At 51.4% G+C, this 16,879-nt stretch overlaps 1 protein-coding gene across 1 annotated transcript in view; it reads left to right on the forward strand.

The window, feature by feature from the left end:
• Positions 1-255: 255 nt before the first annotated feature.
• Positions 256-16,879, forward strand: part of SNX18 (sorting nexin 18) — a 31,341-nt gene continuing 14,717 nt past the window's right edge. The window contains exon 1 of the mRNA XM_075541036.1: positions 256-2,095. Coding sequence (XP_075397151.1) covers positions 463-2,095 — 1,633 coding nt within the window. The 5' untranslated portion in view covers positions 256-462. The remainder of the gene's footprint in view (positions 2,096-16,879) is intronic.

A 16,879-nucleotide genomic window follows, 5' to 3' on the forward strand; every position in this document is an offset into this window, starting at 1 on the left:
TCCAGCCTTCAAGTATTCTCCACACTTCACCCCTGTCTGAATAGAAACCTCTTTCCCCCTCACAGCGCTCCAACCGCGGTGCCTCGCTGCGCGGGACCCGCCACAAGGGGGCAGGAGAGGCCGCGGCTCCAGGCCCGGCGGCGGGCGCCGCGGCCGACTCGGCTATCGCTTGCTCTGGCCTGGCGCGCGACTCTGGGCTCTCCGCCGCGGATTAGCGCATCTGAGGACGTGGGAGGCCGCGGGCCCCGCCCCCGGCCGCGGTGGCGGCCCAGCGCGGCACTCGCATCATCGAGCGGAGCTGCGCGGAGGGCGCGACCCGCGGAGCCCTAGCCTGGGCGCTGCTTTCCGGGCTCCCGTCTGCGCGCCGGGGCGCGGCACCACCGCGGGCCCCTCGGGCGGGCCCCGGGCTCTGGGCGGTGGGAGTCGGCGGGCCGCCCGCCGGCCGGCCGGCGCGCCGGGACCATGGCGCTGCGCGCTCGGGCGCTGTACGACTTCAGGTCGGAGAACCCGGGCGAGATCTCGCTGCGGGAACACGAGGTGCTGAGCCTGTGCAGCGAGCAGGACATCGAGGGCTGGCTCGAGGGCGTCAACAGCCGCGGCGACCGCGGCCTCTTCCCGGCCTCGTACGTTCAGGTGATCCGTGCTCCGGAGCCCAGTCCGGCGGGCGACGGCGGCCCGGGCGTCCCTGCCCGCTACGCCAACGTGCCGCCCGGCGGCTTCGAGCCCCTGCCCGCCGTGCCGCCCGCCTCCTTCAAGCCGCCGCCCGACGCGTTCCAGCCGCTGCTCCAGCCGCAGACGGCGCCGCCGAGCACCTTCCAGCCCCCGGGCGCGGGCTTCCCGTACGGCGGGGGCGCTCTGCAGCCGTCGCCCCAGCAGCTCTATGGCGGTGGCGGCTACCAGGCCAGCCAAGGCAGCGACGACGACTGGGACGACGAGTGGGACGACAGCTCCACGGTGGCCGACGAGCCGGGCGTGCTGGGCAGCGGCGCGTACCCGGACCTCGACGGCTCGTCCTCTGGGGTCGGCGCGGCGGGCCGCTACCGCCTGTCCACGCGCTCCGACCTGTCGCTGGGCTCCCGCGGCAGCTCTGCGCCGCCGCACCACCTGCAGCACCACCACCCGTCGGCGGCCAAGAGCTCGGCCACCGTGAGCCGCAACCTGAACCGCTTCTCCACCTTCGTCAAGTCGGGCGGGGAGGCGTTCGTGCTGGGCGAGGCGTCGGGCTTCGTCAAGGACGGCGACAAGCTGTGCGTGGTTCTGGGGCCCTACGGCCCCGAGTGGCAGGAAAACCCCTACCCCTTCCAGTGCACCATCGACGACCCCACCAAGCAGACCAAGTTCAAAGGCATGAAGAGCTATATCTCCTACAAGCTGGTGCCCACCCACACACAGGTGCCGGTGCACCGGCGCTACAAGCATTTTGACTGGCTGTACGCGCGCCTTGCCGAAAAGTTTCCGGTCATCTCGGTGCCCCACCTGCCGGAGAAGCAGGCCACGGGCCGCTTCGAGGAGGACTTCATCTCCAAGCGCAGGAAGGGCCTGATCTGGTGGATGAATCACATGGCCAGCCACCCGGTGCTGGCGCAGTGCGACGTCTTCCAGCACTTCCTCACGTGCCCCAGCAGCACCGACGAGAAGGCCTGGAAACAGGGCAAGAGGAAGGCCGAGAAGGACGAGATGGTGGGCGCCAACTTCTTCTTGACCCTGAGCACGCCGCCCGCCGCCGCCCTTGACCTACAGGAGGTGGAGAGCAAGATCGACGGATTCAAGAGCTTCACCAAGAAGATGGATGACAGCGCGCTGCAACTCAACCATACGACCAACGAGTTTGCGCGCAAGCAGGTGACCGGCTTCAAGAAGGAGTATCAGAAGGTGGGCCAGTCCTTCCGTGGCCTCAGCCAGGCTTTCGAGCTAGACCAGCAGGCCTTCTCAGCCGGCCTGAATCAGGCCATCGCCTTCACCGGAGATGCCTACGACGCCATCGGCGAGCTCTTCGCTGACCAGCCCAGGCAGGACCTGGACCCGATCATGGACCTGTTAGCGCTCTATCAGGGGCATCTGGCCAACTTCCCGGACATCATCCACGTTCAGAAAGGTAAAGTGTGGCCTTAGAGCAAATGATATCGAATGCACTTTTTCAGGCTGAAATTCAAGGGGATTTTAATGACCCCCCCAAAAAAAATATGTATCAGGGATTAGTTGGTAGTTGTCCTCATTAAAGTACTCTTCCAGGAAGGTTGGAAGGGATTAATTATGACATTGCAATCGTCATAGTTTGAATAGTTGGGTAATGAGCTCCTTTGTATCTTTCTATCTGTAATCTTAGGACTAGGGCGGCATTCCAAAGGGATGCAAACAGCGTAGAACTGCAGTGTCACTTAGTGACCGGTTTCAAGGAGCATGGGGAAGAACAGGTGTTGGCACTGAAAGGAAGCCCCGCTTTTACCTTTCCTGCCTCTCAGTCCCCACTTTGGTGGAGGGAACACTCATGGCCATGGAGTTGATGCTGAATCATGGTGATCCTATAAGACTGAGTGGAACTGCCCCTGTGGGGTTCGAGACAGTAACTCATGATTGGAGCCAAAAGCCTCCTCTAGGGTCATTTTTCCAAGGTGCTGCTTGTGGGTTTGATGGGTCAGCTCCAAGTCGTAGCGACCCAAAGTACAAGAGAAAGAGGAAAGAGAGCTCAGTCTTGTGCCATCTTTCCAGTACTTGCTGTCTTTAAGTTCATTAAAAAAAAATTAAAAAGTTCGTTGCCGCAGCCACCAAGTCAGTCCTTCTCAGTGACAGTCTAGTTTTGGCAATTTCAGGACTTCCTGCACACGCCTCTTGATGACAACGTTTGGGAAAAGGTAGAAGACTCAACTCTAATTTCAGGAAGTTTGAAGAAAATGAGCTTCCTTCAAGTTTAAGCGTTTTCAGCTTGAAATCTCTTACCTGGCCAAAATTAAGAACATTGCTTAGGAAAATTGTGCTGGGAAGCAAATAGGAATATATGTAGAAATTGGGCAGTCTGTCTGAGAGCAGTGTTTTAGTGATACCAGTGAGTTAGCCGCCCAACTGTCACCATTTTATTGTTCGTCACTCATGTCCCTAAAGAAGCCTGGGGGCGTAGTGGTTATGTGTGGGCTGCTAACCACCGGGTCAGCAGTTCAAAATCACTAGCTGCTCCTTGGGAGAAAGATGGGGCTTTCTCCTCCCGGAAAGAACATCTCAGAAATTCTCAGGGATAGTTCTACCCTGTCTTGTAGGGTCACTATGAGATAGAATTGACTCCTTGGAAGTGGATTAGTGCCCCCAGTGTTTAGTAACAGAGTCCTGGTTGTGCGAAGGTTAACTGAATGGTTGGCGATGTGATCACCTGGTTCACATCAAGATGATCACCTAGGAAACCCTATGCGGAGGTTCTGCTGTGTCCCCTAGAGTCGCTCTGAGTCGGAATTGACTTGATGGCATCTAACAGCATCTTTTGCTTTAGCACTGAAATTTGCAAGTTGTTTGTTTATAAAAGAAATGAGAGCCGCAGTCCCTGCCCTGACTTTATTCATTGATTTGCATTCTGGTGTAATGCCTGGCTTGCGCCAATCGGAAGGCGCAGGAGTTAGGTAGGCGGTCTTGTCTGTCCAGTGTGTGGAGAGGAGATGAGGGAAATGCCTGCCGCTGTGCAGGCTGAAAGTTCCTGGGGACATTAGCCTGCCCTTCCCTGCCAAGGTGCTCACCTGTCCAGGTGAGCCAGTCTGCGTGCATTTGAACAGGTCTGATGTTTGGTGTGGTGTCCTTTGCGCTGAACTAAAATGCACGTCTTGATTCTTTTGCTGCCCTTAGCGGCCACGCAATGCATCTGTCCCTCAGCACACGTCAAGCATGTGGCTGTCTCCTACCTTACCATGGGGGCAGGAGTGGTGTTCTTGAGCTATCTCCATGACCCTACCAGATGGCGGTACCCTGAGATGTCCGCACCTTCACCTTGAACATTGTGGCTTCCTTGGCAATTTGAACTTTCAGAGGCAGCCGAGAGTTGGAGTAGCTTCTGAGGGGCTGTCTCGCTGTTGGCGTATTTTGGGCCTGCTGTCCATTCGCCGTCTTTTTTGCAGGACTTGCTCCAAATCTTCCACTTCTTAGCTAAGTACTGGTGGCTCTGGGTTTTGGAGCCTTTAATTTGGGACTGCATATGGAAGTTGGACTGTGTTACATGGATTATGGATGCTGGCTGCCTTTTTCATATTGCGGTAAGTTTATGCAAATGGTTGGAAATGGCTGGAGCCAGGTAAAACACATCCTTGCCGCCTGATCCTGGTGACTGTGCCCGGATGGTGGCAGCTCATTCATTGTTTGTGCCGTCCCTCCGGCCACGTGTCCGGAAACATGATGACTGCTTTTGTCAAGGGCCCTGCTGTGGAAATGATCCGTTAGGAAAGGCAATTGGATTCTGTGTTGCGGTCTACTTGGGTTTTACTCTGGTCTCCCTAGTCTCTTAAGCCACCCAGTTTATTGGCCGCCACCACTGAGAACAAAAAACCTAGAACTGGAGTGATCACCTATTGTTTGGGATTTGCAAAACCACGTTCATTGAAGTCATGATCATCCCATGTTATTTGAGCAGATTCAAGAGCATTAGACGTAGTCTAGGAGCTTTGGGAAGAACACTAGGTAAGACTCAATCGAGCTGGCTTCTGCTGTGGGTTGGCGTGCACCGGTGTCCCTAGGTGACGTGGTCGGCTGCGTAGAGCGCAGTATGCAGCAAGCCGGCACTGTTAGCGCTGCCTGAAGCCGACGTTCCTCAGAAGGCTAGCGTGGGAGGCCTCTGGGAACACAGGTGAGACCAACCCCGTGACCTAGGCATGGGAAGCTTCTTGAGCATGTTGGCGACTTTGGAGTAGTTCAGTTTTGCTTCTCTCTTAACAGCGCACTTGCTGTTTATTGGACGGGGTCTCTCTTACTCTGGGCACTTGGGGATTCTCTTTATAGGGTTTTCACCCCCCCCCCTCCTTTAAAGTCTCAGAGCATCATTGCATCAAAGGGCTTACTGTGACTTGTAAGCAATTTAAACAAGCTGTGTTGTAGGTATTGGACTCTCCCAAGTTTATCTCCAAAAACAATCAAACCACTTGTTGCGCCTTGTCTTTGTTTAAAGTAAGAAGAAAAACAATTCCACCAAATTTCCGTTTCACAGGTTCTAACATCTTGTGACCTGTCCATGTTTAGATGCGCTAGAACCTGAGTAGAAAGGGCAGTGAGAGTTAATTAGGCATCCACCCACCACGCCCCTGTAAGTCCCTTGGTGGTGGGGGGGGGGGGGGAAGGAAGGGAACTTGACCTCATGAACCTTTTTCTATCCAGAAAAGACATCTGTAGTCAGTCAACTTGTGGCATATCCTAGACCTGCCCTGTCCGATACAGTCAAGCTCTAGCCGAGAGTCTGATGTGGCGATTACATGTACGGTACGTTAATTAAAATGGTATACATTCATAGTTCACTTCCTTAGTCATATTAGCCATAATTCAAGTGTCTAGGAGCTACTGGAGACCATATTGGCCAGTGAGACGGAGAACATTTCCGTCACTGAAAAAGGTTCTCATCGGACAGCGTTCTGCTAGCCAATTGACTGTACTTGTGATGTGTTTCCTGCCCCCACCCCCCAGCAAATTATTTATTTGTTATTTTTATAACATACTTTCCAGATAGTGTGACTTTGTTGTCACATGGCATCCCTTTCCTCACATAGCGACTTCTGGAATGAAAACCAGAGGGTGCAGTAGGCCCAGCGAGATCTCACTCATGCAAGTCCCGTTCTCTGAGTTGCCGTGGGCCACAGGACCATGCCCGTCTGCCAGGCAGCCAGTCTTCACTGCCTGTCACGTTCAGAGACACAACTGGCCTCCAAATAGACATCTGAGCTGCACAGGAACCAGCTACAGAATGCAGGGGGAAGCTCTTCCATGTGGCAGACTGGCAGTTTCCTGACGACACGGACTTAGCACTGAACACTTGAGCTTGAATTTGCTAGTGGTGTCAGTGTGTGTTGTGTGCCTTCTGCACAAGTGAAGAAAGAGAGCTGTGTGTCCCCTTCAGCAACAAGGGAAGACCAGAATTCTGATTTTTGGTTTTTCCCTTCTGCTAATGGAGTCTCAGCGAAACAGCCCCGTTTAGTTAATAGTGTGACGGCCGAAGACTGTTGTCCAGTAGATGCGGACGCTCTCTGAATTTGTTTGACCTCCCACGCGTCCTTTAAGCTCTTTGTTCCCCAGCAGCTCATTGGCCCCTGGTGAGGCTGTACACACACGCCTGTCACTGACCAGCTTCATAATCCTGTGATCTCAGTGCACTTTTCTTTAAATGGTATCATTTTAGCTTCTCCCTTCTTAGCCTCCCTCTTTTTAGAATGCTGATGTTGGGGAGCTGGAGCGGGCATTACACACAGAAGAGATTTCATTATCAGTTTCGCAGCATATGCAGTTTTATTTTCAAAGACAAACCTAATCTCTAGTACAGGATTTGGTGCAGCTGAATCTGGATGGCAGCAAGTCCTGTGGTTGAAAAGCTTAGGGCTTATCTCTCGGGCGGGGGGATATTACAAAAGGCAAGGACTGCCCGAGTCAGAGGATGAGAAATGTTGGCTTCATCTCTGGTTAGGACTAGATAGCCAGAGGGAGCCATGTGAAGAGCAATCTCTTTATTCCAGAGAAAGCTTATAAAATCACAGAAAAACAGTTTGCTAGGAAAGAGTCTGTACGGAGGGAAGCAGGGAGGCAGGGCTAGACAAATAAACAGCGAGGCAGCCTTGTTTTCTGTACTTGGAGATACGCAGCGGCTGCGCCATCGCCCTCTGCACGGGTTCCATCTGGAGCCTGCTTTTCCACAGAAAGTAGCCCCAGGAGCTCAGGACTGGTTCACCAGTCTTGGGCCTGTCTCCCTTGCTGGGTAGAATTTCACCATTGTGCTTTTCGTCCACCATGTGAAGGCTTGGTCTTGTGCCCTGGAGCCATAAATTAAAGATAGCTGGCGTCCAGCAGGGTGAAAGGGGGAGGCAGGGCAAGGGGGAGAATGACTGGTGGGTTTGAACCTGGAAAGTCACTCAATACCAAATCCATGTGGGGCAGAAGGTATAAGTTCACTTACAGACAGGACCTTTAGGAACGGTGTTCATTTTTGTCAAGCTGAACAAAATCCTCTTGTTATGGGTTCAAAGTGTTTCAAAATAGAATCTGCACATCAGTTTGGACATAATTTGCCCTCTGTCCTCCCATAAAGATTTACAGCCTACCATGCAGGGAGCAGCTCTTCTCTGTCCTTTTGGGTCACTGTGAGTCAGAATTCACTCTCTGACAGCTGGTTTGGTTCTTGTTTGTTGTTGTTGTTTGAGGAGGCGGTGATCACGTTCCACAGTGATCACAAATACAATCCACCCTCCTGCCTGACCCTGTTTGATGAGGGTGTATCCAGGAGACCTGTACCGCTGACTTCCCCGCTGGGGTGGGGCACCGCCCAGGTCCTTGGTCACGTGGCTGGTACCTGCAGGCACCTCCCTGACTTGTCTGACCAGTGGAGGAGACAGGTAAGCCTGCCATGGCAGCACTGAGCTCCAGGGCCACAGAGCCATGTGCCAGGGTTCCGGGCCCCAGAGGAGCTGGGGCTGGCCCAAGTCTAGAGGGAGCTGAGATCATCGTACGAGCTAACCCAGAGCCTGTACTGAGCCAGGCGCGACAAGTGCAGGCCCTGCCCTGGGAGCCTGTGTGGGATCTGTTTGCCCTGCACCTGAGGATTAAATGGTAAGGTCCAGAGGAGCTATTCACTGTTCCATTTTTTATTTTATTTTGATGCATCCCTTTTATTGGAGGCTCTTACAGCTTCAATCCATACATCAATTGTATCAGGGACATTTGTATATAATGTTGCCACCATCATTTCCAAAACATTTTCTTTCTACTTGAGCCCTTGGTATCAGCTCCTCTTCCCCCGACCCTCCTGAACCGTTGATAACTTTTAAGTTATTTTTATTTTCATATTTTACACTTTCTGCTATCTTTTCACCCATGTTTCTGTTCTTCGCCCTGGGTGGGGGCATGGGGGGGTTGTACGTTGATCATTGCGGTTGATTTCCCCTTTCTCTCCCTTCTCCCACCACCTTGCCCCCATCCTCATGGTATTGGCTCTCTCATGATTGGTCCTGAGGGGTTTATCTGTTCTGGATTCTATGTGTCGAGAGCTCTTCTCTGAACCAGTGTACATGCTCTGGTCTAGCCAGATTTGTAAGGTAAGACTGGGGTCATGATAGTGGTGGAGTTGGGGGGGTGGTGCATGGAGGAGGCATTAAAGAAGAGAAGAAAGGTGTATGTTTCCTTGGTGCTATACTGCACACTGACTGGCTCGTCTTTTCCTTGTGACCCTTCTGTAAGGGGATGTCCGATTGTCTACAGATGGGCTTTTGGTCTCCACTCTGCACTCCCCCTCATATTGATGTAATTTTTTTCCTGGCTCTTTGATGCCTGATAGCTGATGATCAGGGATGATGCCTCATGCTCACACAGGCTGGTGTGCATCTTCCATGTGGGAGTGGTTGCTTCCCTGCTTGATGGCCGCTTGTTTAACTTCAAGCCTTTAAGCCCCCAGACACTATATCTTCTAATAGCCAGGCACCATCAGCTTTCTTTACCGTATTAGCACACTGCTCAATTTTTAAAAAATAACTCACTGCCACTGAGTTGATTCCAACTCATAGCAACCCTGCAAGACGGAGTAGAACTGCCTGTGTGAGTTTCTGAAGCTGTAAGTCTTGCTGGGAGGAGAACACTTCATCTCTCTCCTGAGGTGGTTTGAACGTCACCTTGCAGTTAGCAGCCCAGCCTGTAACCCACTGTACCGCCAGGGCGCCTTCTTGAAAAGCAGGAAGGTCTTTGTCAATGAAAAACAAGCCCCTCCAAAAACAAGCTTGCTGCCTTTGAGTCAGTACAGACTACAAGCACCCCTGCGTAGGGTTTCTGAGGCTGTGAATATATACAGCAGTGGACCACCGCCTCTTTCTCCCAAGAGCTGCTGGGGGGTTTGAGCCACCAGCCTTGCAGCTGGTCGTCCCACACCTACCCGACAGTGCCGCCTTTAGTCAGGCGCCTTGTGAACTAGGAGTCTGTGCCTGGGTTGGATGTCACCACCAGGATTGCAGGGAAAGTGTCAGAGCTCCAGGAGGCACCAGTGTAACCATGGCAGCTTAACTTCAAATGAGGTTGACCCGTGTTGGACCGGGCACGCGATGGTAGCCGAGTGTAAAGGTTGGCCTTTGTTGGCCTCCTCAGCTGTTTACAGTATTAAGTGGCTTAAGGAAATTGTCTCCTGACAGCAGCCCCCTCCCTCAAATTATTTGTGTCCTTGGCTGTAATTCCCCATCTCTGAACACCATTGCTGAGCTTGGCTCACTCATCTGTGAATATGAAGTTAATGATTTCCTCGCCACCATTTTGCTGGTTGCTTAAAAAAAAAAAAACAACCCCCAAAAGAAAAACAACAACAACTCAGTATGCCCCTTCCATGAATATAAAATACTCTTCAGTATACAGTAAACATTTAGACTTCAGCCTGGATTCAGTAGGATCCTATCTGTGTATTGGATTTGTAATCTGGAGCATGAACCCCTCTCCCAAGCTGTTGTGAAAGAAAATGTATGCCCATTTGAATTGGGTCAGCAAGCATGCTGGGAGGCCCGCCTCTCAGGTGCTGTGAATGTGAAAGTGATTAATACCTGGCCACCTGCCTGTCTCTGATAGCTCCCACGTGTGTCCTGAATCCGAGGTGCAATGGGGAGGCCAGGCCCCAAACAAGGGCTGCTTGGAGAACGCTGTCAGTGAGCTTCATTGTGATGGGCGCTCCTTTCTCTTACGCAACATATTTCACTTTGGGTCACGCATGTTGATTCCTCTCCAAAAGTAGAAACCGACTGATACGGATCTTGTCTTCCCAGTTTGGGTACACTCAGTCTGTATGTCTCGTCCACATGCCATTCCCCGAGCCCCACCCTTCCAGTGCTTCAGTCTCTCTGTGACTTGATGTCCTTCTGATAAAGAAATGCCACATGTTATTCAGCAGGTAGGGAGACACGGTGGCTAGGGAGGGAACCTCACAGGAATAGACTTCTTCCTAGGCCTTTCTAGAAAAGAGAAACTTGATTTGACTCAACTAATACTGAAGTGCTCACCAGGTGCTGCTAAAGATGCTAGGGGCCAAACAAGATCACCACTCTTGGAGCTTACATTCCAACCGGGTGGAGACACACCGTGGACCACAAACACAGCAAGTCTCTGATAAGGTATGCTGGAGCCCGGCATGTAGTTGGGATCAGAGCGAGGTGGAGCAGGGTAAGGAAGCGCGGGGAGGCAGGGTGAGCTCCTGAGAGCCGGGAAAACCACGGTCGGTCATCAAGTCCACTCGGGCCTTGTAAGGGTTTCCAAGGCTATACATCTCTGCAGGAGAGAGAGCCTCATCTTTCTCCTGAGGCGTGACTGGTAGGTTTGAGTCACTGACCTTGAGGTTGGCAACCCCTCATTTACCCGACAGCATCACCAGGGCTCCTTGAAATATCGAGCAGATGGTCACAGTGGCTCTATCACGATGGTGCAATTTAAACCAAGATCTGAAGGGTGAGTTTGGGGAGTGAGTTAGCCAAGTAGATATGTGGGGGAAGGCTTTTCAGGCAGGGGTACAGCTGGCACTGTGTTTGTGCCAGGAGTGTTGAAGAACTGCAAAGAAGCCAGGTAGTTGGACGGAAGAGGAGCCTAGTAGGAAATGAGGTCACGCAAGGCCAGTCACTGTCAGGACTCCAAGTCAAAGCCAAGGGAGCCTATCAGAGGAGCCTTTGCTCGCTGCTCTCCTGTGACGGTTCCTCCACTTGCTGCGTTGAGAAGACTGGGAGGCGAGGGCAGCATGAGCAGTGGCCCAGGAGACGGCTCAAGGGTCCCGTGGGGGTGTCTTGTGGCTTGGACTAGCGGGGGAGGAGCAGCAGAAGGGGTGAGAAGGGGGGTCTGACTCTGGATGTATTTTAAAGGCTAGTAAGCAGCAGTCTTTCTGAGGGATTGGATGTGACGTGCAAGGGAAACAAGGCCGTCAAAGGTGACTGTGTGGCTTTTGGTCCGAGCAACCATAAGATTGGCTATTTTATCAACTGAGATGGGGAATCTGGACTTTAATCCTTTTGGATTGCTTGGTCTCATTTTTATTTCCATTTCTCTGCTCAACCCCCCTCCTCTGCACACAAATAGCCAAGCCTCAGATCTTGTGCGTCCTTGTACGTGACGGCTCTCCGAGAGTTCCGCCCTGTTCATGCGCTTTTAGCGGATACGATGTCTGAAGCAGTGCATGCAGCGTGTAGCTGAAGAATCAAAAAGAAAAAGAAACACACTTTCAAATTCCCACTCCTTTCCCTAATGAATTCAGCAAAGCCATTTCATCAAGACAGAAGGATAGCCTTTTTTTGGACACTGACACTGGTCGCTGGCTGCGCCCACCATGTGACAACTCTCCTCCTCCCTCCCTGGGTTCCCTGTTGGAGTTCACCCTCTGCCCTGCCGCTCTCCGTGGTGCCGGGTTCCTCACAGGTGTTCTGGTTCTCTTGGGAGGCTTCTTGCTTGGCTGCAAGATGACGCCCCCAGGGCGGGTCTAACCCACTCACCCACACATTCCTTAGCCACCTCATCCAGTGACTGTCCATAGAGCCTGTGTTTATTGTCTGTGAGTGGGCATTGACTTGATGGCAAGGGGCTTGGGTGTGTGTCCCTCTCAAGGAGTCGGCGAGATGGACTGACACGCTGGCTGCAGCACTGGGTTCCCGCCGGGGAACAGTGGTCAGCATGGCACAGGACTGGGCCGTGTGCGTCAGGTCACAGGACGTCCAAACAGACACCAGATGGATGACGCCTAGCAAGAACTCGGGGACAATTCCGCTCTATACCATGAGGGAGGCAGGGCTCAGGGACCCCGAGTAACACCGTGCACAGGTGTGACAACGGAGGACACAGACGGAGCCTCAGTGACCACAGTAACAATGCGCACATGTGACAGTGGAAACACAAGCTATTCACTGGGTTGTTTCAGGGCAATCTTTACCTCTGTCAGCTGTAATTGCTTGGGACAAGATGGCACACTCAGACACTAGATGCAAGGAAGCACTAGATCTGAGGCTGGACTATTTGTATGCATGGGTATGAGGGGAGGTATGAGGGGAGGCCCGAGGGGGAACGAAATGGAATAAAATGAGAGAAGACAAACAATTTCAAAGGACTAAAGTCCAGATTCCCCCTTCTCAATTGATGAAAACTCCGTTCTTATGGTTGCACCGTCCCTGCAGGGAGGTCTGTGTGCAGAGTCACAGAGACTGGACATGAGAAGTAGCTTCACTTGGAGAGCCCTGGGGCCGTGGCCAGGGTTGTGTCAGTCTGGGTAGACTAGAGAAACACATCCAGAAAGAGGTTTATATACAAGAGCAGTTGAATATTGAGAAAACAGCCCAGTCCTGATCCAGTCCATAAGTCCAATATTAGCCCATATGTCCGATATCAATCTATAAAGTCCTCTTCCGACTCATGACTCATGCAATGATGCTGAATGCAGGAAGATCACAGGCCATGTGGGTGCAAAGTCTTGTGGACCCAGTGGCGGTAGAAACGTCTCAGTGCTGGCCGGGGTCTCCACATGCCTCCTCCAGGTGCCTGGGCACAGGATGTATCAGTGTAGTGCTGTGTGTCTTGGTAGTAGAGCGTCTCAGGGAGTGGGCAGAGAGAGAATGTCTCCCGCCTCCCAGGAGGAAAACTACAGGAGTTCCCAGAATCCTCAGGGGAAGGCCTTGCCCACACAGAGCCCTCATTTGCTACATCCTGATTGACAGGCTAGACTCCACCCTTATATTCTTTTTTTTTCCTCCTCCCTTACATTCTTAATCCTCAAATGCATACCAGACTATGTAGCTACCACAGGGGCCCAGAGAAGGGGTGAATCGCCCTTTGTGTCAGTGGCCTGTGTGGGTCGCGTGAATGGTGGTGGTCTTATTTTGCCAATTGGAGGACTGCAGTTGAGAAGCGTGTTCTGGATCTCAGGAATACAGCGATAGGCACCCAGAAGTGGGTTTTTGAAGCATAAGGTGCACTCGGAAAGCAGTGTCATAGGAATGCAGAATGTCCACTTGCTCTCAAAGACTGCTGGGGTTCACGAGGGAGACTGACTGGAAGTAGATGTCACTGTCCACCGTTGACACCTGCCATCATGGAAGAGGGCTGTTGCGTGCAGTTGGACCAGGGAGGGAACAGCTGACCCTGGGGACTGGACAGAGGGGTTCTTCCCCGGGCCTTAGTCTCTAGTTTGGGTAGGGTATCTGGGCAGAGGGAGCTACATGTGCAGAAACCAGGAGCTAAGCCCGGGCTGCCTCTTAGAATCACCTCGGGAGCAGTCACAGCACTGGGTCTCCCCCAGTAAAATCAGAATCTCTAGGACATGAGCCTAGCTATTGATGTTCTTTGTTAAAGAATAAAAACAAAACAAGACCCCCCCCCCACCAAAAAAAAAGGTAATTTTGATATGTTGCTGGAGGCGGTGGAGAGAGCATTGTTTGGAAGATGAGACAGGGTTTTACTTGGTCAGGCCTGCGCGTAGAGGGACAAATGCCGGTGGTTGGAGTAGGGTAAGATGGGAGCTCTTATACTAAACTCAGGCAAGACATGAGGAAATCCTAAACTGAGGTTGGCGGGCGTGTAGTAAGTAGTAGCAGTACCTTACACTCGGGTAGAAGCCGGCTCGAATATCAGCCAAGGCACCTAATTTTACCACCCAAACGGCATTAAAACTGTGCCGGAAAAACTTGGCTTATACACGCATATATACGGTAATTGCTACCATCTATTGAGTACACAGCGGTGCAGCTCGCAGTAGTCCGTCCGGGCATATTCTGTAAATTAGCTCTTTTCTGGCGTGGTTATGATGGGGTGGCTGCTAGCATGGATGGGTCTAGAATGGTCTAGAACCAGCCGGGTCGGCGTCTGAGGTGCTGCCACTCTCTGTGTAGCCTGGGCAGCGGACTTCACTTCTCTCGGGCTCAGTGTCCGCGCGCAGACCAAGCCGCAGACATGTGGACTCTTAAGTCCTTGGTGATGGATTTCTGCGGGGCGCAGCCCTGGTCCCCCGTGCTGGGCTGGAGGGGGTTTGTTCTCTGGGCGGAGGACATGTTCGTCCCGGCGAGAGGGTGGCAGGGAAGGGTGTGCTCAGTGCCAAGCAGAATGACAGGACTTGCTGAAGGGTGGCTCTCGGGGGAGCCTCGTGTCACCTTTTACACTTTAGGTTTGGCTTGTGGGACGGGCGGTGCCAGTAAAAGACATGGACGGGTAGAGCAGAGGAGCAGAATGTGTGGGAAAGGTAGGCATAGAGCTGACAGGAGTCGTAGGATCCCACTTTCTGGGCTTTTACAAAAAAGTGTAACTCGTTATATTGACATTGGTGATTTTCGCCAAAGCTACCTTTAACAGATCTTTGACTAAGCATTAGCAGATGCTAGTCTGGGTAATAGGTAATTTTTCATGTTTGACAACTTGCCTTTTAAAACTGTCTGCATTTTAGGTGCTTTGCTTTGTCTTTAGTTGGTTCTTTATGGTCCAACTTGAGGAAGTCCAGAAGTGGCCAGAGTAAAACCCGAGAGCCTCTGGATGGATGCCTGGTACCGGAGGCATGGGAAGGACCAAGGAGACCCCGGGATGGGGCACGGGGGTGGAGTCTTCAGTTTATAAAGGTGATTCAGGCATTGCCCAAAGCTTGTCACTGTAAGATGTCATTAGCTGCGGCTCCTGCCCCCCTCTTCACTCTTGGCAACCCGGGGCACAAGCACACAAGACATTTCCTGCTCCTGCATCAGCCCCACGACCAGTCAGGGTGACCCGGGGATTTTCACTGGCTAAATTTTGGAAACTGATGGATAGACGTTTCTTCTGGTTCATCTAAGTCTGAAGCTCCTCTGTAGCTGTACGATGCTGTTTTCTGTGCCGCATCGAAGCAACATGCAAGCCTCTTGGGATAGGTGGGGCATGGCCTCGCCGGGCAATCAAAGCCAGCACCGTCACATGGACGGCAAACATTCTACCAATGCCTCCACCCTAAAGCCACAGCCGGGCAGTTTTTCAAGAGATGCTTATTCACTGAAAGGCTGTAAAGCCCTTTGATATGCACTGAGGAAGATGAGTTAATGTTAGTGCCACCCATCCACCATTTTACCTGAAGTAGCGAATTGCAACAGCAAAGCTGATTTGATCCTAAAGTGGAAAAACCCCCGAAACCAGGAAAATAGTTGAAAGCAAGAAATGTTCACACAAGTACAATTATTTGAAAAACATTTCCAGCAATCATATTAGATGCTGGGTTTGTGGAAACATTGACACAAAGCCCTGGCTCTGGGCGTGCCTGATTTCACTGCGAGGAGGTCAGGTCTGTTGACAGCTTCTGTTAGCGTCACCTTTTTTGGGTCTTCCTTTATGGTCCTGGGAAAAAGGAAGCTCAAGTTTTAATTTGGATTAAAAGTAATGCTTCTGAAGTTCATCCTATTCCTTGGTTTAAAAATGTATGCTGCTTAAAACAAGCAGCAGTTCCAGGGCTGACCGTGTGCAGACATAGGCAGTGCTGCTGCATTTGTGCAGACCAATCCCCCTGTGTGTGTGCATCCGGTCACAAAGCATTAGGAAGATGGAGTTAAGGTACTGCAGACCCCAGCACATCATTTAAACTATTACATGGGCTTTATTTCACAAAACTACGTAGTTAAAGTTCTGTGAAATGCTCATGATTATCAAGGGTACCTGTCTGTTTCATTGTATTAAGACCCTATAGGTATAACATCTTTTAAAAATGCTATCCAATTGAGTTATTCTTACTCTTACATTTAAATTTCTTCAGCAATTTATATGCCACAGGTAGGTGAATCAACATTTCTCACTATCATGTACAAAACCTCTTTGGAAGATTAAAATCAAGAATCACAACAAATAAAGAAAGAAACACCCCATTATTTTTACCGAATCCTCTTTAATGTAATACAATGAGGAATGTTTTCACTAGTATTTAAAACCCACTATAGTTAGGGCCTCAGGTCATTGTCGACTTCCTTATGTTCAGGAGCAGGGCTTCAAACAGTTCCTGGGAAAATTGTATTATCTTTCCATTCCTTTTGTCCCCATGGACTTTTGAAGCTCTCTCTGTATTGAATTCTTCCATTAAAATTTTGCAATGTATGTGTACAAGGGGGTACTACCCTCCCCGCCCCCAAATAACCCAAACAGGAAAAGCTCAGCTGGGCAGAGATTTCGTAGTATGCACCTTGCTCTGAATTAGTGCACCCAGTGGCTTCGCCTGGGAAGGTTATTTCTGGTCACAGTGAATTTTTTTCTTAAAAGCAGTTTCGCTCAAACCTCATTTTTGTAATGGTGTTTTCTGTGATGGCAATTGTTACATGCTCAGGAAAATTGCTGCAGAAACTGTTGTGATGTTGAACACAGCTTATAAGTATAGCACTATGGGAAAAACTCAAGTGTAAGAGTGGATTACTGGTTTCAAAAAAGCTGAAATTTCGATTGATGACAGACCTCGTTCTGGATGTCCATCTACTTCCCAAAAGGGCAAAAATGTCAACTCATAGTACATTTGGAGTTTGTTCCACCAGGACGAACGTTCCATCACACTTTCTATTGAGAGGTTCTGAAAAGATTGCATAACAGTGTGCGGCAAAAAAGACCTGATTTGTGGCAGACAGGGGACTGGGTTTTGCCACCACGACAGTGCACCTGCTCATGCAACTGTGCGCCAGTTTTTGGCGAAAAGCAGCAAGCCTCTCTTGCCCTTCACACCTGACTCACCTGACCTCGCTCC

This window comes from Tenrec ecaudatus, chromosome 2 (assembly GCF_050624435.1).
Source record: "Tenrec ecaudatus isolate mTenEca1 chromosome 2, mTenEca1.hap1, whole genome shotgun sequence".
In the NCBI taxonomy this organism is placed as follows: Eukaryota; Metazoa; Chordata; class Mammalia; order Afrosoricida; family Tenrecidae; genus Tenrec; species Tenrec ecaudatus.